This window comes from Microtus oregoni, unplaced genomic scaffold (assembly GCF_018167655.1).
Source record: "Microtus oregoni isolate MIOR12 unplaced genomic scaffold, Mior012 000077F_ref0000221, whole genome shotgun sequence".
In the NCBI taxonomy this organism is placed as follows: domain Eukaryota; kingdom Metazoa; phylum Chordata; class Mammalia; order Rodentia; family Cricetidae; genus Microtus; species Microtus oregoni.
The window spans coordinates 6,953,890-6,977,709 of NW_024544029.1; the positions used below are offsets into that span (position 1 = coordinate 6,953,890).

A 23,820-nucleotide genomic window follows, 5' to 3' on the forward strand; every position below is an offset into this window, starting at 1 on the left:
GCGTGTGACATGTCCTTCCTTCAACGGGGTCAGCTGTCACTGACTCCTTTACTAGCACATCCTGGGACTCGCTGACATTTTGAGTGGGAGACCGTGGGGGAAGGCCCACCTCACACCTACACACACTTCACTGGCTAGAGGATGCTTGCAGCTAAGTGACGGCGGCTCTGCTAGGACAGTGTAGTTCTTCCCAATCTGTTTCAGCCAGAACAGAGAGAGTGGAGCCCAATACAACGTCCTCTACCAATACCATCAAACCTTTATTTCCGCTGGGTCCGCATGTCTTTCTTCCCTTCCCCAACCCTGGATCATAGCTTGACCAGTTCCGCTTCCTTTGGCTAGTGCACCCCTGACTCTCCCAAGGAAAGCGGGAGACTTCCTGCCAAGTGCAGTTGCATGGACCATGGGGCAGCTGTGATCCCACGGCTCCCTCGTGTGGTGACAACTTGCTACTGAAGCCCTCCAAAGCCTTGCTGGACATTTCTATTTTCTTCCAGGCCGAACAGTGGGGTCCAAGTTGATTGGAGTAGGGTTGGCATTCTCATGTCAGCTCCACCCTAGGCGCTTGAACAAGGACAGCTGGTGGCGTTCGTCCTCCAGTCTTCTGCACACCGTCCCTGATCCCTCAGACTTGCTAGGACTCTGATTAGTGTTATCTGGGGTTTGGTCTCAGAGCTACCAAATATCTTGCCAGGTGACCTTGGGCAAATACCTATCTAGCTTCTACTGAAAAACAAATTAAACACTTGGTCTACCATAGTTAGGGACTGCGAGGTGCTGCTCCCAGATTCCCATGCTGTTTTTTATTGCTTTCGAGACAAGGTTGAACTCTGTAGCTCAGTCTGGCCTTGGACTGAAAATGTGTTAGTCTCTAAGTACCAAGACTACAAGCCTGCACCTTCGTGTCTAGTTCTTGCCTTGTTTTTTATCTCATTGTATATGGGTTAGAACAAAGGGGCCAAGGCCTTAAGCCTTGAGACTCACGGATGCCTGAGCCCATGAACTTCTTTCAACACTAACAGCCCAGAATTTTCCATGTGGTCTCCCATCTTGCTAACTGACTTTCTGGAGGCCAGCCAGCCAGAATGGTCAGAGGGGGCCAAGAACCAGCAAGGCTGGCAGTGCATGGTCTAGTGTTGTGTGCTGGATGGAGCCCTGGTTCAGCACCAAAGACAGGGCCTTAGCCCCAGCTTGAGCCACCTGCCAAGTGTGTGACTGCAGAAAGGGCCTTGACTCTGTTTCTGCTCTCCTCTCCTGGCCTTCCTTCTCTCCTGTTTTCTGTGGAGCTAGGGAGTTTCCCAGGGCCTTTCCCTGAACTATATCCCAGCTCAGTCTCAACCTTCTTATTGGTCCAGTGGGGGCTCCTTTCATGTCTCTTCCATGGATAAGTACACAAATGCTGTGGGATAAAGGCACTCTGTGTAAGGCAGGACGATTTGGCACTAGGGTGTGCTAACGACGGAGGGTGGTCTCTGCACGTTCAGTCCCTCTGCAGGGTGAACTTTCAGCTTGCGTTAAAGGCCATTGTCTCTAGAGGATGAGGAAGGCCTTGGGCCAAGAAGTATGTGACCTGCTGGAGGAAAGAAAATGGCGCCAGTGTTGTTGCAAGAAGAAGGCTTAGAAATCCACCTCTCGGGCCTCCAGAGGAGCCGGGGAGAAGCCATCCAGATGCTTGGTGACACCATGTCCTGAGGGGCTTGTTGAATTTGCACTGGGGTTGACCCCAGACCTAGACAAATAGCCAGAGCTGGCGGGGGTCACTGGGGTTACAGGGCGCCATGGCTGGCTTTTTGTCCTGGGTTATCAGGCAGGTGCCTGATCCTGAGTTTCTGATGAGCTGATCCTAAAAGGCAAAACAGTGGAGGGTCAGCCTGGGGACCACGGGACAAGGGCAGCTGACAAAAGACAACACAGTGGAGGGTCAGTTTGGGGACCACGGGACAAGGGCAGCTGACAAAAGACAACACAGTGGAGGGTCAGTTTGGGGACCACGAGACAAGCGCAGCTGACAAAAGGAAAAGGAAACCGGGCAAGCTACAGAGAGGATACTGCCACGTCCTTCCCGAAGATCCATGCACCACGGCAGCCTGGTGGCGGTCACTAAAGACTGTAAGACCGTGGCTGATCGAAAAAAACAAAAAACAATACTTTCAGGGCCTCCCTTTCTCCAGGGTGGCCAGGTTCAAAAACTTGGGGTCATAGCTGCCTTTCCTCCCTTTTCTGTTTCTGGCAGAAACTTTGGCTCTATCCTTTCTGGTAGCTTCATGGTTAGACCATTATTTATTTCTGAGCAGCTCACCGAAGTGAGTAGAGCTCGGGCTTGGTGAGGAGAGTGGCTACCGCCCACCTCGCGCCCCTGGACTCCCAGAGACTCTACCGCCCACCTCGCGCCCCTGGACTCCCAGAGACTCTACCGCCCACCTCGCGCCCCTGGACTCCCAGAGACTCTACCGCCCACCTCGCGCCCCTGGACTCCCAGAGATTCTACCGCCCACCTCATGCGGTGTGGTGGGAGGGACAGACCCTGAACTCGCAGAGACTCAGGGAGGCCTGAAGCTTGGGCCAGACAAGTTTGTTGAATTTCATCTGACTACTTGGTAGAAATGCGGACATTGTCCTTTGGGACGGAGCCCCTAAACGATTAAGAGAGACGATGCCTGAGCATTGCTTAGCACCTAGCATGCGAGGCAGGGGAGCACCATGAATGTCTCTTCACCTGTTTGGATTCAGCCTTAAAATGCGCCACGGCAGAAGGGCCCAGACATGACCAGACACGGACCGACTCCACAGCCACTGTGCCTTCCACTCTGGACTCATGGTCCCGCGCTTTCTGGGCCACTGACTTACCTGCGTCAACTCCCATTCCTCGTCCTTGGGCACTTCGCTGTTTTTGCCAGTGAACCGACAGCTCCTGAGGCCCAGCGTGCTAGCGCTGGCGTGTAGACACAGCTGCTTCCCAATGTTGTGGCGAAGGTCCCTCTGGGATGTGTACTCAAAGTACTGCAAGTCAAGACAAAAATGTTCTCTGGGGCAGGGGAGGCAGCTTCCCTGCTACCGCCCAAAGCCACTTGCCCGACAGCGCCAACTAGAGGACTTCCTGGGGAGGAGGTGGGAATGTGCTGCTACTTTTGGTGATTTGTGTCGCTGCAGTGATTGCTGCCACAAGACGTTATACTGGATTGACAGTGCTTAGAACTATAAATTATTTGCACTAAAATTGAACTATAAATTAAAATTCACCTTAGCCTTATATATATAAACACCACCTATGCGGTCATATGCTGGAACACTACATTTTTGTGTGTGACATGGATTCTTGTTTTGTAGCCAAGGCTGGCTTAGATTTCTGTCATGTAGACCAGGCTGGTCTCAAACTCATGACCAGCCTTTCAACTACTAGAACATTGTGCCATCCAGCCCATGGCATATGCCATCACAGTCACCTGCTGGTTCTAGGTTGACATAAAAGATATTCACCAATGGACCACCTAAAAGGGCTTTGCTTGCATCTGCAAGTCTCTGCAGTCAGTTCCGGCTACCCCTTCATCTTGTGTACCAGATCTGGGTACCGGATATCTGAGGGATGGGATAGGAGCATGCTGGTTGGTTTTGTTATCTAGAAACAAACTAGGGCCATCTGGAAGAAGAATCTCAACTGAGAAAATGCCACCATCAGATTGGCCCGATGAAGGCCGGTATAGGCAAGGGTGCAGGGCATATTTTGGTTAATGAGAAGGCCCAGCCCACTGTGGGAGGTGGCGCTCCTGTGTCCTGGTGGGGAGGAAGCCGGCTGAACGCGAGCAGGAGAGCAAGCCAGTTAGCACTGGTTTCCTAAGGCCTTTGCTTCAGTTCCTGTCTCCACATTCCTGCCCTGCTTCCTTCAGTGATAGACGGTGATGTAGAAGCAAAAACCAAACCTGTCACCCAGTGGTGGTGCACGCCTTTAATCCCAGCACTCAGGAGGCAGAGGCAGGAGGCCAGCCTGGTCTACATAGCATGTGCCAGGACTACATGGGGAACCCCCGTGTCTAAAAACCCTTTCCTGGTGTTTTAACACAGCAACAGAACACAAACTAAGGCAGAGGCGTACAAGTTACCCTCAGGGATGTGCCGGGGCACTGGGGCATAGGGACGTCTCCAGGGTGTCGGTAGGTGGCTGTTTGGGGGTCACTACTAGAGGTGGAGTCAAAGCGGTATTTTCTGGCCAGGGGAGCATTAAGGATAAAAGCTGAGTATAGGTGAAAGAGAATGCCTGGCAACTCTCCACAGCCCTCTCTGTTGGCAGCTCCCCTCATCCTCTAGTGCCCAGCATGATGCCAGCCCTGTGGCCCACTTCATGTGTGAGTCATTCAGCCTGGCTGCTTCCTGCCACAAGGGTGAATCCTCCCTCCACATGGCCTCTGTTGCAGAACTATTCAGAATAGAGAAAGGGGGCCCGTGGGAAGAGGAGGTGCCTCAGAGATGGGCTCCTGTCGGGTCTACACGGGGTAAGCATGTTTTATCTACCTGATTGCCACCAAGGTTGTGGCAGACATACATGATGAGAGGCTTCCCTCCATGGTTGTTCTCGCCCACATCCAAACACTGGTTGGTGCCAAGATTCTTGATCTGCACAAAGGTGAGCAGAGGGGAAGCAGGATAGCTCAGCTGGGTATGGGCACCACTGGAATGGCCTTTCCACTCTGGGCATGAACCAGATGCCTGGAGCTAATAGCAAGGTGTGGCAGAAAAGCCCCAAGGATGGGCAGGGCAGGGTGCCCTTTGTAGGGAAAGATGAGCAGGCCTTTAGGATGCCAGGCCTTGAGAGGTCCTTAGCACACAGGAGCTACCCTCACCATCACCTGGGACTTGTCCATGTCTGGATGGAAACAGTGCGGATGGGGCCCAGTGATGCGTATTACCACACCTTCCTGGGTATTCTCCCAGACTCAGCCCTTGAGAATCACTCCTCACGGATTGCCCCCTTTATCAGGATTTTAACTATTTGAGGAAGCCCCCAGTTGTCTCCCCATCCTCTCGGCTTGGCTGCTCCTGGGCTGCGTGGTCTTAACTTCTTTTGGGGTACCATGGTGGTGGGTAAGCTAACTCACGGCTCCATAGAAGGTGGGGTTCAGGTCAGGGACAAACATCTCCGGGTAGACATTGTGCAGGTACCAGGAAAAGTTGTGGCAGTGTAGCTGCTCCCTCAGCTGCAGTCGCTCCGAAATGTCACCGAAATTATTCTGTCAACCAAGTCAGTCCCCTAAAAGGTGAGTGACACAGCCCAGGTCTTCCTGTCTGGGTTGAGCAGCCCAGACAATATGGAACACTGACGCCACTCTCCCCGGCTCATCATGGCTACAGGCTCAGCCTCATATCTAATACCTGACCTCTTGCCTTACCTTGGGGACCTCATTACCTCACAACACTCCCTCACGTCCTGTGACTCCCCCGTGAGCCTGTCAGAGCCGTTCCTCCAGTGATGGGTTCTCCTTCCTATCTCTTTCCTTCCCCTCCCTGGAGGCACAACCAAGGCTCCCCCAGCCCTCTAGCTTCAGAGCCCTGTGTTCACGGGGCTCGCTTATAGAGTTCTGAGGAATGAAGGGAGGCAGAGGGGTAGAGATGTGATGACCCTGCCAATGGGCAGCAGACCAGGGGCCTGGAATTCCATGATTCCCTCACCAGGCACTGACATCTTACCTCCTGCACCATCTTTGCTGCCTGGAGATTTCTCCTGTAGAAAAGCTTCTTGTAGCTGTCCATCCAGACCTCAGCCAGGCGCACCTGATTGCGTGCAATGACACTGGTGCCCTTGGGGAAGGTATGGGGACTCTTGGTACGGAACACGTGGCCCACCACAGAGCAGGGGATGATCTCCAGCTGGCCTCCACACTGCCATACCTGACATGAAAGAAGACAGGATGGGGCCTTCAGGAGGCTGGATGGCAAGTCCCTCCAAGCAGTTCTGTTCAGTCCCCAGAACACCACAGCCCTGGTCCTTGGATGGAAACATATGTTGCCTTTCCATCCCTGAAGAAAGAGACATTGGCGGGCTTCCCCCTATGGCGCAGCTACCCATGTCCAGGCTGTCTGTGCCGCTTGCTCTGGATTAGTGGATGTGGTGTGCAGTCCTGAGTCACCAGGGCTCATGCCAGAGACGAGACGGTTGCTTACTTCTGTGCTATGGCTTACTCTCAGCTCTGGGTTCTTGGCTTTCTGAGACATGGACGCTTTCCCAGGGGTTACAGAACAGCTGGCCTCCCCTATACCAGAGCACCAGTCAGTGGCCCATGACCACTGGGCCTTGAGCATGCCAGCTTCCCAGGAGAGATACTGGATCTGGGTCAGAGGCTCACCAAAAGTGAGAACCAGATACTGGCTGGTGGCCCTTCTCTGTGCTAGCTGCTGGCTGGAGACAACCCTCCCACTGGGCTCTTTGGGTCCTGTTTTGGGAGGCACCTGCTATTCACTTATATACGGCAGCAACAGAAATCCACAGCCACAGCTACAGGAACATCAGACGGCAATTATGTGCCTGATGCACGCCAGGTACCGAGTTACTCTCTCACTAGCGGGTTTCAGAGGCAATCCTTCCTAACCTGTCTGGATTTGCCTCATTCTCAGAATTCCTCAGAGTTCTGCCTCCATCAGAACCAGGTCCCACCTCTCCTCTCGCTTAGGAAGAGCTTGTTGAAAACCCAAAGGCCCCCAGGGCAGGTGTCCTTTGAGATGGGGAAAGGAGCCTGATTTTTACAAACTGGAGGGGGTAAACTGGTTCCTGACCCGTTTTCACCTTCACTGAGACCATTTCCCACATTCTTCATAAAACAGCCGATACCTGAGTTCAATCCTTACTGCTCCCACAATCCCTTCCCTCTTAGAAGTTCTTCCCTGGGATTTGGTTCAAGCTATCGGTCTCAGCTCCAGAGAGTCCTACTGCCCTCACCGGGAGCCAGGGCAGAAAGCAGATATCCTTTCAAGTCCATTCCAACATGACATCCTCGAAGGTACCAATGCCTGATAGACAGCTTGTCATCCTCCTCCCTCCCCGGCTCCATGTTGAGGTTTGCTTGTCATCCCCCACCCCTTCCCCTTCAAAGCTCTCTCCATTCTCACCCGGAAGGACATTTCCACATTCTCCCCTCCCCAGATCTCCATCTGGCTGTCATAGGTTCCGATGTGCTCAAAGTAGGCCTTGGAGATGGAGAAGAGGCCACCAGCAAACGTCGGGGATCTGGAGAGGCAGAGGCAGGGAGAGGCACATGTACCATGCCGTCAAATGAAGGCAGGGAGACACAGACCCAAGTAAAGACTGGGCCAGTGTAGCAAGGAGACGTCACAGAAGTCTGGGGAAGTGGGGTCCTGCTCTTGTCTCCCCGATGCCACATTCACATTCTAGGAGGAATTTCAGTTGAGAAGCCACCATGCTCGGACTGGGTTCCTGTCACTCCTTCTGTCTTTAAGGGGTCCTAAGGCAGCCCAAGTAGCCCCAGGCAGCTCCGAAAGCCCGAGAGCTCCAGATGAAGCGCTGAGGTGGACCTGCATTTGAGGATACCTGAGAGGTGCCCAGACTGGGGGAATCGCTGACAAACTGGCCATGAAGACAAACGCCACTCAGAAACACCACTGTAGACTCATCTCAACAGGTAGTCTCTAGAAAATGCCTGTATATCCTGGCCTGCTTCCTGGGACCCTGTGTCCCTTAGCTCTCCTCTCAGGCATCTCTGTGAGAATGAGGACGAGTTACCAGTGTTGAAGGACCACCGTATGAAGTGTGTGCTGCCAGGGCACCTGAACCCAGTGCACATTCACCCCTCAAACACTGGAGCTTTGTTCTCCCGCTGGACGGTCTTACGTTAGTGAGGGGTGGGGGCCAGGTGCCCTGCCCGTGCTGCTGTGTGCCTGGTCCCGGCCTGGGTGGAGTGCGGGTTTGTTGTTATACATGCCAAACAAAGGCTCCTATGAGACAAACAGAGTCAGCAGGGAGTGTAGATTTCTTCCTCTGTCTTCTCTTTCCCCTCTTCTTTTTTTTTTCTCAAGATGAGAGGTCTTTCTCGATAGTCCAGGCTTTCCTGGAACTTTGTGGCTCAGGCTAGCCTAAAATCTGTAATGATCTGGGCAGGAGAACACGGCTCAGATGGCTCAGCAGGGAAGGCGCTACACAAGTGTGAGGGCCTGAGTTCAGATCCTGAAACCCTGGGTAATCCAGGTGGACATGACAACTTGCCTGCTCCTTGGTCTCAGAGACAGGACCCCAGGACAGGCTGGCTAGCCATCCCAGCTGTGTTGGTGAGTCCTAGGTTAAACCGGGAGACAGTGCCTCAATGAACGAGGTGGAAGATCCCAACACCATCCTTGGAAACATGAACACACAAGCAGAAGCACTCACCTGCACATGTGCCCACAACACATGCAAAAACATGTGCATATGCATGCACCTGTACACACATCTGCACATGTCCGCACACCTGTACACACATCTGCACACCTGTACACACATCTGCACACATCTGCCCACCTGTACACACATCTGCACACACACACACACACACACACACACACACACACACTACAAAAAGAAACAAAAGTCCTGCAATCTGTAGAGGCTGGGCAGGCAGGGAGCGAGAGGCAAGCCTCCGTAGGCTTTAAGCACATTAGCTGTCAGCTACCTAGCCTGCTTGCTGTCAGAAGACTATGGCTGTGGTTCCCAACCTGCGGATCATGACCCCTTTGGGATGGCATATTAGATATTTACATTGAAATTCATAACAGTAGCAAAATTACAGTTGTGAAGTAGCAACAAAAAGAATGCTATGGTTGGGGTCACCACGACATGAGAAACTGTATTAAAGGGTTGCAGCTTGAGGAAGGTTGAGAATTAGTGCTCTATGGTAAAACATGGTTTTTACTCTTTTTTCACAGGCTCTCTTCAAGGCAGGCCTGAGCTGGCTAGCCAAGGATAACTTGAACTTCTCGTATTGTTTTCTCTTCTGAAGGTGGGGTTTCAGATGTGTACGGCCAGGATCAGTTTGATTTTCACATTTTGAAGCAACGATAAAAAACCCCAAATCTACCCCCCCCCCCCCCCCGCCAAATAAGAGAACACCAGTAGGCTATCTGTGGTGGCTGGCGGAGTTAGACAGTTCTGATGTGTCTCATTAATGAAAAGTGCACGGCAGCTGAAGCCTCAAACTGAAGCACACAGCCTGTGCTTGCTCCTTTTCCCTCTCCCCACCCTGCCCTGCTTCAGACTGAACCTAGGCCTCTGTACAGGCTGGGCAAGAGCTCTCCCATTGAGCGCTGACACATGTCACGGCGCCTCAGACATTCTCCCTGGATTTCCCAGGCTGGCCCTGAATGCACTGTAGCCCAGACAGTCCCTGAATTTGTGATCCTCTTGTCTCGGCGTCCTGAGGGGCTCGGATTATGTGCTGGATAGTTTGAGCTAACATCCTCTGAGAGGGGAAGCTGCAATTGGGAAAATGCCTCCATAACATCGAACTGTTGGTGAGCCTACGGCATTTTCTTAGTTCGTGAATAATGGAGGAGGGCCATTGGGGTACAGTCCATTTTGGGGAGTACCATCCCTGGGCTGGTGGGCCTGGGTTCTATAAGAAAGAAAGCTGGGCAAGCTATGTGAAGCAAGCCAGTAAGTAGCACCCCTCCATGGTCTCTGCATCAGCTCCTGCCTCCAGGTTCCTGCCCTGTTTGCGATCCCGCCCTGGTTTCCTTCTATGATGGACTAGGATGCAGACGCATAAGCCACATAAATTCTTTCCTCTCCGCCTTGTTTTTGGACTTGGTATTTCATTGCAGCAATAGCAACCCTGACTAAGACAGAGTACAAGCATGCACCACTGGGTCCAGCACCTGTTTCCTTTCTCTGAGTCTTTCCCGAGACAGTAACCTGGGAGCCTGGGAGCCCATGCCATAGCTACCTATTACAATGATTGTTCAGCAATGACCACACAGCGTCCCTCACCTGCTCTGCAAGCAGAGGCCTTGGCCTCCTAGATATAGGAGCAAAGAGTGAGGTGGAGGTGCACAGGCTGGCAGACGGCCAGTAGTAAGCAGGAGCAAGCTATCACAGTGTGAGGCGGTAGGGTCCACGCTGGGCACACAGGTCGTCTACCCTGTGCTAGCTGCAGGGTCCGAAGTTAGCTGCTTACCGCCTTGGCTTTGCAGTCTCACTTGTAAAACAGGCTAACAAAAGGACCTATCTCACAGGGACTGTGGCTTGATAAAGCACCTAGCGGATGTTGGTGTGGGATGGTACAGGTCCCCCGGAGCTTAGTGGGCAGAGGCCAGGGTGGGGGCTCAGCAGGGTGCAGTCCTTACTTGATGGGGTACGTCTCATCCTTGCGCCTCTGTTTCTCGTGTTCAGGAAGCAATTCCCAGCCGAAGGTCAGGCTCCAGTCAAAGTTGCCACGGCTGTGGGCTTTGCCTTTCTGTGAAGGTCTGGAGAACCTGAACGTGTTAAGGTCGATGGTGACGATGTCTGGGCTCACCACCACTGTCTTATCTTCAGCGATGCGAGCCAGGAGGGGCTCCAGCCAGCCGTGGAAGCACTCACCTGAAGACCCGGACCAGAAGGTGGAGGTCAGGGGCCCAGGCATAGATGATCCTCTAGCCTCAGAGGAGGCCCAGGGCGGGGGGTGGGGGGTGGGCACATAGAATCCCTGAAGCCTCTTCCTCCACCTCCTGAAAGGTGGTTGTGGCTTTGCAAGGGGGACGCTAGGTTTTGGGGGAGCAACCTGGTCAGCATAAATCAGACGCTAACTCCCAGAGACCTGAAGCCCATGTCCTCAGGGTTTCCACCCCCACATGAATGTGGCTTCAGAACGGCTCTCTGTCCTCCAGGGCATACGCATGTCAACGCCCAGCTCTTACTGTGGAGCTGCTCTCCCCCAGGCGTGGGATCTTCTTTCTTTCTTCTCTATCCTCCTGAGAGCTTTGCTATGCAGTCTCCACTGACTGAAACTCTCTATACTGTCCACTAAGTGGACTGGCCTCAAACCTACAGTGATCCCCCTGCCTCTGCCACCAAATGCTGAGGCACATGTCACCACACCTAGACAGTTTTGACTTTAAATGAACATAGGTTCTACATTACTTCATTTTTTAGATTTATTTATTTTACTTTATGTATCTGAGTGTTCTGTCTGCTTGTATATCTGTGTGCCTTTTGCCTGCAAGGTCAGAAAAGGGGATTCGATCACCTAGAACTGGAGTTATGGATGGTTGTGAGCCACTATGTGGGTGCTGGGATTAAAACCTTAGTTCTCTGCAAGTGTTCTTAACCTTTAAGCCATTTTTGGACCCCTATTTTATTTTATTTTGTTTTATTTTAATGATATCTTGTTAGGTAAGTCAGGAAACTGAGGCCGAGCCAGATGGGAACTTGGGTTCCTGGTACCAGTTCAGAGTTTTCTGGGTTCTATTCTTCTTTCAGGAAAAGTCAAGGGGGAGCCCTTTTAAACTCCACATAGCCCTATAGAAAAATCCCAGACAGGAGCGTTCCTAGTGGGGACAGGGGTTCCTCTTAGGTCCACACAAGTGAAGGGTAAGTGACCATTGGAGTGGGGACAGTGGTTTCTCTTGGGCCCACACATCGGAGTCACTGCCAGCTGTCCCGAGTCACCAAGCCTCATGGTTATGCTCTCTCAGGAACCATGCCTGGAGTCAGTGTAAGGAAGGGGCAAAAATGGAAGAGCACCACACCTCTTTACTTCTGAAACAGGACAGGACAGCCTCAGCCCTTCCTCATCTGCCAGTGGTGAAGGCCAGGTATCCATCTAGACCTCCACCGGGCAGGCATCTGCTACTCACAGTGGGCATCCAGGAACGTGAGCACCTCAGCCTGCGCCACGCTCGCTCCCAGCAGCCGGGCTGTAATGAGGCCTTTCCGCTCCGGCTGCCGCACCACCCTGACGATTTGCAGCTGCTGGACGTACTGCTCCAGCCTCTCCTTCAGGTATTCTGGAAGGGACAAGGCCACTGTTACCAGCTCCTCACTAATCCCTTGTGGGCACCATGCCCAGGTACTCCCAGGTCTTCAGCAGGTCTGAATGCCAACCCCTCCCACACACCTGTACAGATCCCTTACACAGGATGCGAAAGGCAGAGAGAGGAGACATGCAGGGAGGAAGCCCTGCCTGAGGCCTGTCATTAGGGTCCTGGTCATCCTGCCTCCGCCTCCCCTCTCCAGTGCTGGGCATGCCCAAGAAGAACACATGTTCTTCATAAGAGAACACTATATATAAAAGAACTGTGGACCCATGCCCACAGGCTTGCACAAGCTAGGGACTAACTACAGCAGGGAGCATGGCAGATGTGAGCCTGTGTCTTAAGAACAGACTGCCTGGGGGCAAGACATCATGACAATCACAGTAGGTGGTGGACAACCTGCCAGGGCTAGTGCAGACCCAACAGGAGCCTGCAGAAGGGAGGACCCCTCTGCTAGAGCAGGGAGGATCCTTCAGCAGAGCAGCGGCTCCTCCTGAGGGAGCATCTTGCCTCCTTCCTCTCAGCTGTGCTGTCTCTTCTGCTCCATGCACAGACCAAGCCTCGGGGACTTCTCTCGGGGCTTCCCTTTGTAAGGAACACCTGGAGAGGCTCCTTCTGGCTATAGCGTGTAGTGCTCCCTAAGGGCCCTGGGATTCCACCTAAAATCCTCAGGACATCTAAACTAGTTTTATTTTGAAGGATCCCATCTTGAAACATCAATTATCTTTATATTTTAATGTATTTTTGTTGATGAGTTTCACTGTCTTGGCTGCCTTTGGAACTCACTATGTAGCCCAGGCTGACCTCGAACTCACAGACAGCCACCTGCCTCTGCCTCCCGAGTGCTAGGATTAAAGGTGTGTGCCACCACCACTCCTGGTTTACTATTCTGTTTTTAAAATAAAGAAAAAAAGATTTTGTGTTTTTAAATTACGCATATGTCTGTGTGTCTGTGCAGTGTTGCAGGCCCGGAGGATGTCAGGCTCGCTGCAGCTGGAGTTAGAGGCAGGGTTGAGCCACCCAGTGGCCAAATTGGGTCTCTGGACGAGCTGTGCACGCTCTTAACTCCAGAGTCTCTCTCCAGCTCTCTCTCCTGTTCCTAACTGTGTGAAATGGAGGCGCTTGTAGTTTTAGGAGTGGAAAACAATTCTGGCAACTGTGTTCTTCCCTCCAACTGTGGCTCACACTGGGCCTTCTCTGGATACTGCATTTTATAAATCATAGGCCCTGAAAACAATTTATTGGGCTGTCACTGATAGCAACCCCCCCCCCACACACACACACACATACACCTGTCATGTGCCAGTCACTAAAGCAGGTGACATCGTGCCTGTTTACCCCAGGGTTAACAGATGGAAAGTCAAGACTGGGATGGGAGCCCAGGTCACCCCAGCAGACCCTATGGTGGCACCGGGGTCCTAAGCAGCCTGTGTGTGAAGACTTATCTCCTCTAAGCTCTGAAGTCACCTACTAGGACTTGAGGGGTGTGAGTTTCTTGGGGTGAGGGTGTTTCTTGGTCCCCTTTGTTATCCACTGTCTTGCTGCTTCCCCTGTGAGACCCCAGGAGTTCACTGCTAGGGAGATCAGAGCCTGGGGGAAAGAAACTAAGCTTCGAAAGTGACCTCCTGGTCTTTCTTTTTCAGTCCTTCTGGTAGGCAAGTGATCCTGACCCACTGCCCTTGCGAATGACACCCTCCAGGAAGGCACCTGAGAGGGAGGCCTGTCTTGTTTCAGAAATGGAGCCTCTTATCTTTGGTGTCAGAACCTGCCTGTTCCAATGTAGTCTCACGTCAGCAGTGACTTAGTGTTTGCAATGCACTGTCCAGGGGCGGGACAGGGAGTGTCTGTCACCACCACGGGATATGTGAGCCCCAGCCTGGCCACCACGGGACATGTGAGCCCCAGCCTGGCCCCTGCCAGGTGTTGCTGACAGGAAGGAGGAGCCCAACTGTGATGTCACCTTCTCAGCAGCTCAGCTGAGGTCTCCAGAGACCCTGCTCTCTCACGGGAAGCTCATGGTAGAGATAACCATGGCAAGCCTCACAGGAAGTGGGTTGTGTGGTAAGACAGTGAGAGGCGCTAAGCTGTGACTTCCAGGGCCCTGTGCTCTAGAGTTCTCCCACGCCTTCCTTCCAGTCTCAGTGGGCCAGGCTGGGGGCTCCTGGTTTTGGGCCTCAGGTCCTTGCACGAAAGTCAGACAACGCCCCACATCATCCACCGTCTGTCCCACCTCTGGGTTACTGGACATAGGACCCAAGGCTGTGTCTAGAGACAGGCATGTGCTCTCAGGTCCCGCCAATGACAGTTTGTGACTTTATCACTCACCAGGATGAGAGTCCACAAGACAGGCAAATCCCTCTCCTCTGCCCCCTGCAGCCCACAGGTCACAATGCTTCTGTGACTGACAGCTCCAAGGTTTTCCTCCAGCCTTGCAGAGCCCTGCACCTCAGTGCAAGTCTGCAATCCCAGCCTCACCTCGTGGCCTCTACACCAGCAACCCTTTAGCCACTCCGTCCTGGTGCCAATCTGGGTTCTCTCTGCCTTTTCCCTTCTTTAAATCTTCATTGTCAACTCAACAGCAAGCTGTCACTCCAGGTATCACAGCCAGCTGTTCTCCCAGCCACTCCTCCATACTTTCCCAGAATGTTCTAGATATGGAGCTGTATTTAATCCCAGCACTCAGGAGGCAGAGGCAGGTGGTTCTCTGAGTTTGAGACTAACCTGGTCTACAGAGAGAGTTCCAGGATAGTCAGGACTACATGGAGAAACCTTGTCTTGAAAAACAAAACAAACCACACACACACACACACACACACACACACGCACGCACGCACGCACGCAGTTTCTTTTCTCTCTCTATGTTCGATGATGATGGAGGCAGAGCTCACGGCCTCAAGCATGCTAGGTAAATGTTCTACCACTGAGCAATGCCCTAACCCCAAATCTCCCCACCACTTTCTCTCCTGGGTCTCTAATCCAGGCTAGCCTCAAACTCTTAATTTTTTCTTTCATCTTCTGAGTTTCTAATTAAAAAATTATTTTATGTGTATGGTGTTTCACCTGCATGTATGTCTGTACATTACATATGTGTGGTGCCTATGTAGTCAGAAGAGGGTGTCGGATCCCTAGAATTGGAGTGACAGACAGCTGTGACCCACCAGGTGGGTGCTGGGAACTGAACCCGGGTCCTCTGAAAGAGCAGCCAATGCTCTTCAGTGTTATGCCATCCTTCCAGCCCTTGGCATCTCTGAGGATGACCTTGAACTTCTGATCCTCCTGTATTCATTCACTTGCCATGTGTTGGAATTACAGGCATGTGCCATCATGTGTGACTAATGTCTGCTGTGGGTTGAACACAGGACCTTGTGCGCTAAGCACACACTCAACTAACTGCATTTTATTCTTGTCCGCCTGCTCCTCAGCATTCTCTCTCTCTCTCTCTCTCTCTCTCTCTCTCTCTCTCGCTAAGCTCCTCAGCGTTCTCTCTCTCTCTCTCTCTCTCTCTCTCTCTCTCTCTCGCTAAGCAAACACTCAACTAGCTGTATTTTATTCTTGGCCTCCTCCTGCTCCTCAGCGTTCTCTCTTAAAACTGTAAATCAGATGAACTTTGTTTTTGAAGATGTGGTGTCACTATGGGTCTAGGCTGGACTCAGGCTCACAATTCTGCTACTTTAGTCTACTACAATTAGATAATTTTAATTTCAGAGGTGCATTAAAAACAAATCCAGGGCCAGTGAGATGACTTAGTGAGTGGAGGTGCTTGCTATGAAGGCCTGACAACCTGAGTTCAATTACTGGACCACAGAGTGGAAGGAGAGAACAGTCTCCCCGACAAGTGAAAAGCCCCAAGTTCATGTCTCAGCGCTGGGGGGGGGTGGCACCCAAACCAAACAACAACAAATAAAAAAATAAAAATCCATCACAGATTTATCATAATATAATCTAGCAATTTCACTTCTGGGTATAGATAAAAAAGAATTCAAAACAGGGACTGAAACAGATATTTGTATACCTGTTTATAGCAGGATTAGTCATAAAAGCCACTTGCAAAACCAACATATGAATGCATAAGCAAATGAGGTTTATCATTACCAGGGAATGTTATTCAGCTTGATGCATGCTCCACAGACCAGATCTTGAAAATACTATGGAATGTGAAAGAAGCCAGCCCCCAAAGACAAATGCTATATATGTTATTCACCTATAATAGGAGGAGTAGCCAGAGTGCTCAAATGCAACAGCCAGAAGGCGGGATGCGGGCACCAGGTGCTGGTGCAGACAGCACTGTGGTTTTAACAGGCACCGAGGTGCAACATGGGAAGATGAAGGTCTGCAGATAGCAGTGATGATGTCTGCATGACAGTTTGGATAGATTTAGGGTCAAAGATGGGGCCAGGGAGAGGATTCAGAGGGTCAAAGCACGGTGCTGATGGCATGAATTTGATCTCCAGAACCCGTATTTTAAAAAAAGTCAGGTGTAGGGACATGCATCTGCAATCCCAGACCTCCTGCAGTGAGATGCAAGGCAGAGGCAGGAGAGTCAGAGGAGAAGGGAGAAGTGCCCAAAGTTGTTCTCTGCCCTCCACACATGTACCAGGACATGTACCAGGACATGTGTGGGCCTGTACTCAAACACACGCACACATGCACACACGCACACATGCACATCCACATACGCTAATAACAATTTTGACACAATTTCTCTATTTAGCCCCCCGGCTGGTAGCCTTGACTCGCTTTGAACTTGTTATGTAGACCAGGCTGGCCTCAAATTCACAGAGACTCAGTCCCAAGTGCTGGATTAAGGCAAGTGACATCATAGTTGGCTAAAAGAATTTTTTTTTTTTTAAAGAAGAGAAGGAAAAACATGGTCAAGATTGAGAGGCAGGAGCCTTGCCTATTAGGCACAGGGGCCTAGGCTTGATTCTCAGCTTGATCACACACACACAAACGAACCGTTCATAGATTTCAAAGAAAAAGATTAAATTCATATACTAAAGTTAAAGTAAGCAAAAAATAGTGACGCCAGCGCGCCTTAGGCTGTGCGCCTCTCACAGACTCACTTGCCACTGCTTACACAGGCCTCGTGACTCACCCTTGTTCACTTTTGTATCCGTGTGTTTGGCTGCCTTGCCCACTTCTTTTTAGCCTGCTTTCTCGCCTACGCACCACGCCCAAGGGCCCCTGTGCTGGCTGCTGCTTTGGTCGGGACAGCCTGAGCGGCCTTCCCTGGCATCTCTGCTGAAGGGGTCCCCTGACTCGGTAGCCTAGCACTGTTCCTTTTCTCTCTCTTAGCCGAACTGCTTCATAGACTTGTTATCTAAAATGATGTTCTGGGGGTTGGAGAGACAGCACAGTGTTAAGAGCCCCCGCTGCTCTGGCAGGGGGGCACCCACTTCAGGTGGCTCACGGCTACCTGGAACTCCACCTCCAGGTCTCTCCTTGCCTCTGTGGGCACTACACTCTTGTGCACATATCCTTATACAGACATGTTCACATATACATACATATAAATAAGATCTTATTTAGAAAATACAAAATAAAGGTATTGGAGAGATAGGTCAGCAGTTAAGAGCTCTAGCTGCTCTTACAGAGATCCTGGGTTTGGCTTCCAGGACCCACATGGTGGCTCACAACCATCCTTCACTCCAGGTCAAAGGATCCAATGCCCTTTTCTGGCCTCTACGGGTACCAGAGACGTACATGGTGCACACATATACATGCAGGCAAGGCATTCATATACATAAAAAATTCTAAAAAAATAAAATAATTTTCTGTCTTTTCAACTAAAAAAAACTAAGCAACTAGGTGGTGGTGGTGCACACCTTTAATTACAAGACAAGGAGGCAGAGGCAGGTGGATCTCTGAGTTTGAGGCCAGCCTGGTCTGCTAAGAGAGTTCCAGGACAACCAGGGCTGTTACTCAGAGAAACACTGTCTTGAAAAACCAATAAATGAAACAAAGAAGTTAAGCTCCAAGAAGACAGGGCAGTAAGGGGTGAAGTCTCCTCCCCCAAGTATCAAATGCCCACATAATCATGGTCACAGGGCAGGAAGGGGTGAAGTCTAGACTCTGATTCTGTCTCTTGGCAAGGAATTGAAAGTCCTCCAGCCTATCACAGGGTCTCCTCCCCCAAGTATCAAATGCCCACAATCATGGTCACAGGGCTGCTGTGGGGCACCTGGGTAGGAGGACAGAGAGCAGGCACACTGTCCAGCAGAGAAGCAGTCCTTTTGTGTGTGTAACAAGAGCCGGTTAATCTGATCAGTCAAACGTGTGGGAAATTTTATCCTGTGTGGATAGACAGGCCAAGATTACTGACCCACAGTTCTGTTCCTACTGACGAGCACTCAGAGGCTTTCCGGAGGCTGAGAGGCTCAGAGAGGGGCGTTTCTTACCGTATGTGCACTGCCGAGGATCACAAGTAGAGACGCGGCAGTGAATGTCACTGTAGGCAATGACATCTCATCATACAGTCTCAAAACAGGACTCAGAAGATGAAGAGGACCAGCCAGAGTTCTCAGGTGAGAAGTCAGAGATGACAGATGTGGCCTTAAGAGCGAGTGCGTGTGGTACCGGAGGGATGGCCCCGTGGTTAGGAATTCTGGATCCTCTTACAAGGGACCTGTGTCCCAGCATCCACACGGAGACTCACAATTCCAGTTCCAGGGGAATCCTCTGCCCTCCAAAGACATTAGGTGTACACATGGTACACAGACCTACATGCAGGCAAGGCACTTATACACAGAAAACAAAACAAAAGAATGAGCCCAGGCCAAACTGGAGGTGACAGAGAGAACACCTGGCACAGCCATGTCTGATGGGGATGGCAGAAGTCATGAGGCCAGCACAGCTGCTGGACAAAGGCCCAGCAAAGCCGAGCCGCAGGACGGCCGCCGGCCGTGCCACCTTCGGTGTTCATCTCCACCTCTTGCATACTTGGGGGACTTTTAATATTTGTACAATTTGGGGATGCTAGATGGATGGGAAATTCCTTAGGAATCATTTATGCCTTCTCCCAGGAGTACTGCTTCTAAACTTCCCAGGATAATCCTGAAGATACTACCCTGCCCACTTTTAGGGAGATATCCTTATCTACTTGAAGATCTTCCTCATGCCTTGGAGGCTGTGGCACACATAAAGACGCCAGAGGTCTCTTTATGAGGCTCTGAGACATTCTTTAAACATCTGTCCCTGTACTTATGCAGGAACAAGATATTCAAAACAAAGTAAACTCAAAAAGGTCAACAAAATTCAGTGGGCTGGAAGAGTTGGCCACAGATGAGCCTGCAAGCCTCTTCCCACTATATACCCAGGCAATCACGTGGGATACACAGCACCAAAGTTAGATGAGCTGAAGTGACCTCTGCCCTCCAAGGAGTCTTATGTTGATGGATAAGAACGGTGTAGGAAGAATGAGATGTCAGGACCCCCCTTTCCTGGAAAAGCTGGCACATGCAGAGCCACTGTGGTGTCATATGACCCAGGGACAATAGAATGCCAGGATTAGATTTGCAAACAAACTTCGTAAAGATATAAATGTGAGCATTGTAGTATGCCAGAGTCTGAAGTGCTGCAGCAGCTTCTGCCTGAGGATTTTTCTTGGGCACTCTGACCATTAGGAGTTAATAATACAAGCTTGAACACGGCAGCAGGCCTGGGATGGCTGGAAGATTTTGTTTTGGCCTAGTACCCTTGTAGCCACAAAAGCTATCAGCCCGAGAGCGAGCTGTCATATGCCTCTAGATTCTTAAAAATTGGGTTATGGGATTAATGAGTAATAATAATTAAAAATGAAAACTGCTTATCAATGATAACAAAACTTGAGAGGAAATGATTGGAAATGATAACTCTGTTCTGTCATAGTTTATTGATGACTAAAAAAAATGAGCAAGAGGAGGTGAAACACATGTCCAAAGCCAGAATGATATGATCTATGCTTTGGAGCAACATGGATGTATCCCTGCTTACTAAATTCTGTATAAAGAAGCGCCCTGGCTTCCAGTCACTCAGGCTGCAAGATTCTCCACATCACCAGGGACTGATTCTCTCTGTCTCTCACCTACTCTTTACATCCTCTGAGGGACCTGTCCCCTGCCGGGGGCAGCCCCTGGCAAACACAGGAATGGGGTCTGGAGAGACGCCTGCTCTTCTGGAGGACCTGAGTTCGGATCCCAGCTCAGCATCAGGTTGCTCAGAGCCACCTGTAACTCCATCTCCGAGGACCCCTAGCTTCCTAGGGCACCTGCACTCACACGAGTATACCCACACAGACACACATAATAATGTAGTTTAACTAGGAATGTATTTGGAACACAGGTCTGCTGGCTGCTATGAAGGGTACTGTCCTGATTGCTCTTTTTCTTTCTTTTCTTTTTTGTCAACTTGACACAAGCTAGAGGGATCAACAATTGAGAAAACACCTCCAAAAGATCAGCCTGAGCTTCAAAGCCGATGGGACACTTTCTTAATTAGTGGTCGATGTGGGCAGGCCTAGACCGCTGCGGGTGGTGCCATCCCTGGTCAGGAGATCCTGGGTTATATAAGCAGGCTGAGTAAGCTGTATGAGTGTTCCTGTATGGCCTCGGCTTCAACTCCTTCCTCTAGGTTCCTGCCTTGAGTTTTTGTCCTGACTTCCCTTCACGCTGGGCAACAACTGCAATGTGAAATAAACCCTCTCCTTTCCCAGACACTTCTTAGCAATAGAAAACCTAACTAAGACAGAAACTGGAGTCAGGAGTGGGGTGTTGCTGTGATGTCTGACCATGCTTTTTGGGAGGATTGTGGAAGGATGCTGGGACCTTGGCTAGAAAAGTCATCCAGTGCTGAGAGCTTACGAAACTGGTATGGGAGCTCAGAAGACAACGCTCAGAGCAGAGCAGAGGATAGAAGACTGTCTTGCAAAGTTTCAGAGGGAAGTCCTTTAAAGATTATATTAGGGCCATGAGATATTTTGAATTAAGAATCTGTGGTTCTAGTCAGCTAGAGCCAAAGACTCGGCTATGATTAGCAAGAGGCCGGGACCAGGAAGTGAACTCTTCTGGGAAGCTGTGGGCCAGAGAAGACCGAGGCAGGACCTCTGCACTGGCAGCCAGCTGAACTTGGTCATGTGGAAGAGTCACACAGAGTACTGGTTTTAAAGACATAACGGGGTCATGGGGAAGAACTGAGGCTCGACGCTGAAAGAGGCCAGGGGACATCACCGGTACAGGTGCAGCCACGGTTTCAGAAGAAACCCCAGGATTGAAGGGGTCACAGAGAACAGCAGAGGCTTAGACTGGTCAGGGTCCCAGAAGAGAACCTGAGAAAGGCTACTGATGAAGGCACAGCCCGGTTGTGCACAGACCCCAGCATTTTGGAATTGCAGAACCATACGACAGCCACGGAGGACAGCAGCAGCTGTGGGCTGGAGCTAGCCTGAGCCCACAAAGGAGCTACGTGTGCTGTGAACGTGAGCTAGAGAAATGGGGCCTTTTGGAGCCAGAGACCGTGAGTTCCAGAGGTCAGGCAGACACTGAGCTGTTTACACTTCTAGACTTGGATTTGCTTCGGTCTGATTGTCGCTGTGCCCTGATTCTCCCCTCATGGAGCCTTTAACTTGTTTTGATTTTCCTAGATACCTAACATGCCAGGCACTTGCCCACCAGACCTCCCTTCTGCTACCTCGATACTTGTGTGGCCAAGTGCCAGTCTTCCCTGGAAAAGAGAGAGCTCCCTAGACAAGAGGTTTTAGTAGTACTTATGCCCAGCTGCCTCTCCCTCTGCCCTCATATTCTTGAAGGATCCTCCCTAACCCAGGACTAGAGCAGCTGGGAGAGACAGGGGGGCTCTGGCTGTAGCATGGGGCATGAGCACGGGTCCACAGTGATGCCTCGTCTCTTTTTAAATACATATATTGAGCCCGGGCATGAATGCCACTTCAACATGTGTGATTGCTCATTCTGTCAACTTCACAGGCTCTGGGATCACCGAATGATGACCCTCCAGACCTCTTGATCCGGTTAAGAGAGGCAGGAAGAGTGGCCTGCTGTGGTGCCATCATTCGCTGGCATTCGGGACTGCAGGACAAGGAGAAGACGAGCTGAGCACAGACTGTCACTGGCTGTGGATGCAGTGTGCCCGGCTGCCTTAGGCGCCTGCTGTTGTGACTTCCCCACCACTTTAACCTGGGAACCAAACCTGTGTCCTCTGAAAGAGCTGCCAGTGCTCCCAAACAGCTGAGCCGTCTTTCCAGCCCCTTGTTAGGTATTTGGTCACAGCGATGGGCCAAGAAACTACGACTTCGATAGAGAGAACCTGCTTACAGAGTCCTTGGTTTGAACACAGCATCCCAACAAGGCGCAAACCTCCACATCCTGTTACTCTCAGATCCGTGGCAAACCTAAACTGCAGCCACCCTCAGTCTCCTTAACAGACTCCTGTCTCTAGAGCTCTGCTTGGGCTACTCTCTCTCCCAGGAACGCCCACCACCTGCTGCTCCTTCCTCAGACACGTATTCTGTGAGAGCCAAAGTTACACTTCAAGTTCTATTTACTGTGCCTCAGAGATCCATGAAACAAAAACGCCTCTGACCTGTGAGCCCTTTGCCCCAGGACAGACAGCTCCTGCAATGCTGGGAACTGTTGTCTATGGGAGGCAGCAAGACACATGTTTTTGTTTGACCCATCTGCATGGATGTGTTTGACCACAGATGGGCAGGAGGTTCACAGGATGGAGGTACTTCAGGATATATGTTTGCCTCTGATTGGACCTGATGGGAAATGCAATGAATTGTGGGATTTCCTTCTTACACCACCACAAACTGTGATTCTGGGCCATTTCTTAGGAATCTAGCCACAGCCCATCCACCTGGCCGGTATTTAAATAAAGCTTGCTTCAGATTTGGCTTGAAACTGTGGTAGTGGTTTTGGGATTAACAATCCTTCCAGGCCCAGCTCCAGCACAGCCTCCATCGTCAGCCAGTCACAGTCACACCAGGCAGAACATCTCAGGGCTACACACTCCCACACGGCGAGGAAAACAAACTCACAGGGGGCTCTCCTGCGACGCCATTCCATCCCCTGCAGCCCACAAATCATATTCATCACCTGTCTCACACCCTCACCTCCCATAGGCAGGAGTCAAGCCCTTTTGTAGAAAAGGGAAGCTGGAACTCAGAGCGGCCCAGTGCAGTCAATCCTCAAGGTTGGACTTTCAAGTCCCCGTCATTTCATGGCATTTCACTGTCTGCTGAAGGAGCGCTCAGGCCCTATGCCCATGAGCTCTGAATGGTTCATGAGCCTTCTCAGGGAACCATTTTCCCCTCTAACTGGTGCCTAGGTCAAGTCAATCACTCTGGAACTGGCGGGAGGTCGAAAACTTGAGCAGTCTCCCCTATTAACATTTAGGACAGAAGGGGCTTCTGAGGGGGGAGCCTTCAGAATCAGAGGGAGACCAGGAGGGCCCTCCAGCCACCTGCCCTGCCCTGCCCAGCAGGCCCCGTCTTTCCCTCCCTTCCCCTCTTCCTCCTTTATTTATTTAGTGTTTGTATTTGCACGCGCCTGTACACACACACTCAAATCTCAACACTCAGGTAGAGTTGGTTGGTAGTGCGTGGGTCTCAGGGTTCAGATTTAGGTCACCAGGCTTGGCAGCCAAGTGCACTAACTTGCCGAGCTGCTCGCTGGCCATTTCCTTTTAACTCCTGAGTTAGGGTTGCCCGCGACAGCAAACAGGGAACCTCGGAGGCCCAGGTTGCCACGTGTGGTGCGGACGAGTTCTAGGCTCTAGGAATGTGGCCCGTGTGCCCTGCTCCCGCCTGGCCTCCTCAGAGGGCCCCTGGACTCCGCCCCTATG

The 23,820-nt window shown here is 51.3% G+C and overlaps 1 protein-coding gene across 4 annotated transcripts in view; it reads right to left on the minus strand.

Moving 5' to 3' along the window:
• Positions 1-239: 239 nt before the first annotated feature.
• Positions 240-23,820, minus strand: part of Galnt6 (polypeptide N-acetylgalactosaminyltransferase 6) — a 38,937-nt gene continuing 15,356 nt past the window's right edge. For 2 of the 4 annotated variants that reach the window (XM_041642714.1, XM_041642715.1), the window contains exons 5-12: positions 11,809-11,958; positions 10,318-10,552; positions 7,096-7,213; positions 5,680-5,880; positions 5,091-5,222; positions 4,507-4,608; positions 2,848-3,000; positions 240-1,843 (exon numbers count right to left, since the gene is read on the minus strand). In XM_041642714.1, the coding sequence (XP_041498648.1) occupies positions 1,730-1,843; positions 2,848-3,000; positions 4,507-4,608; positions 5,091-5,222; positions 5,680-5,880; positions 7,096-7,213; positions 10,318-10,552; positions 11,809-11,958 (1,205 nt within the window). In that variant the 3' untranslated portion in view covers positions 240-1,729. The remainder of the gene's footprint in view (positions 1,844-2,847; positions 3,001-4,506; positions 4,609-5,090; positions 5,223-5,679; positions 5,881-7,095; positions 7,214-10,317; positions 10,553-11,808; positions 11,959-23,820) is intronic. The other 2 variants (XM_041642717.1, XM_041642716.1) reach the window with 2 other exon arrangements.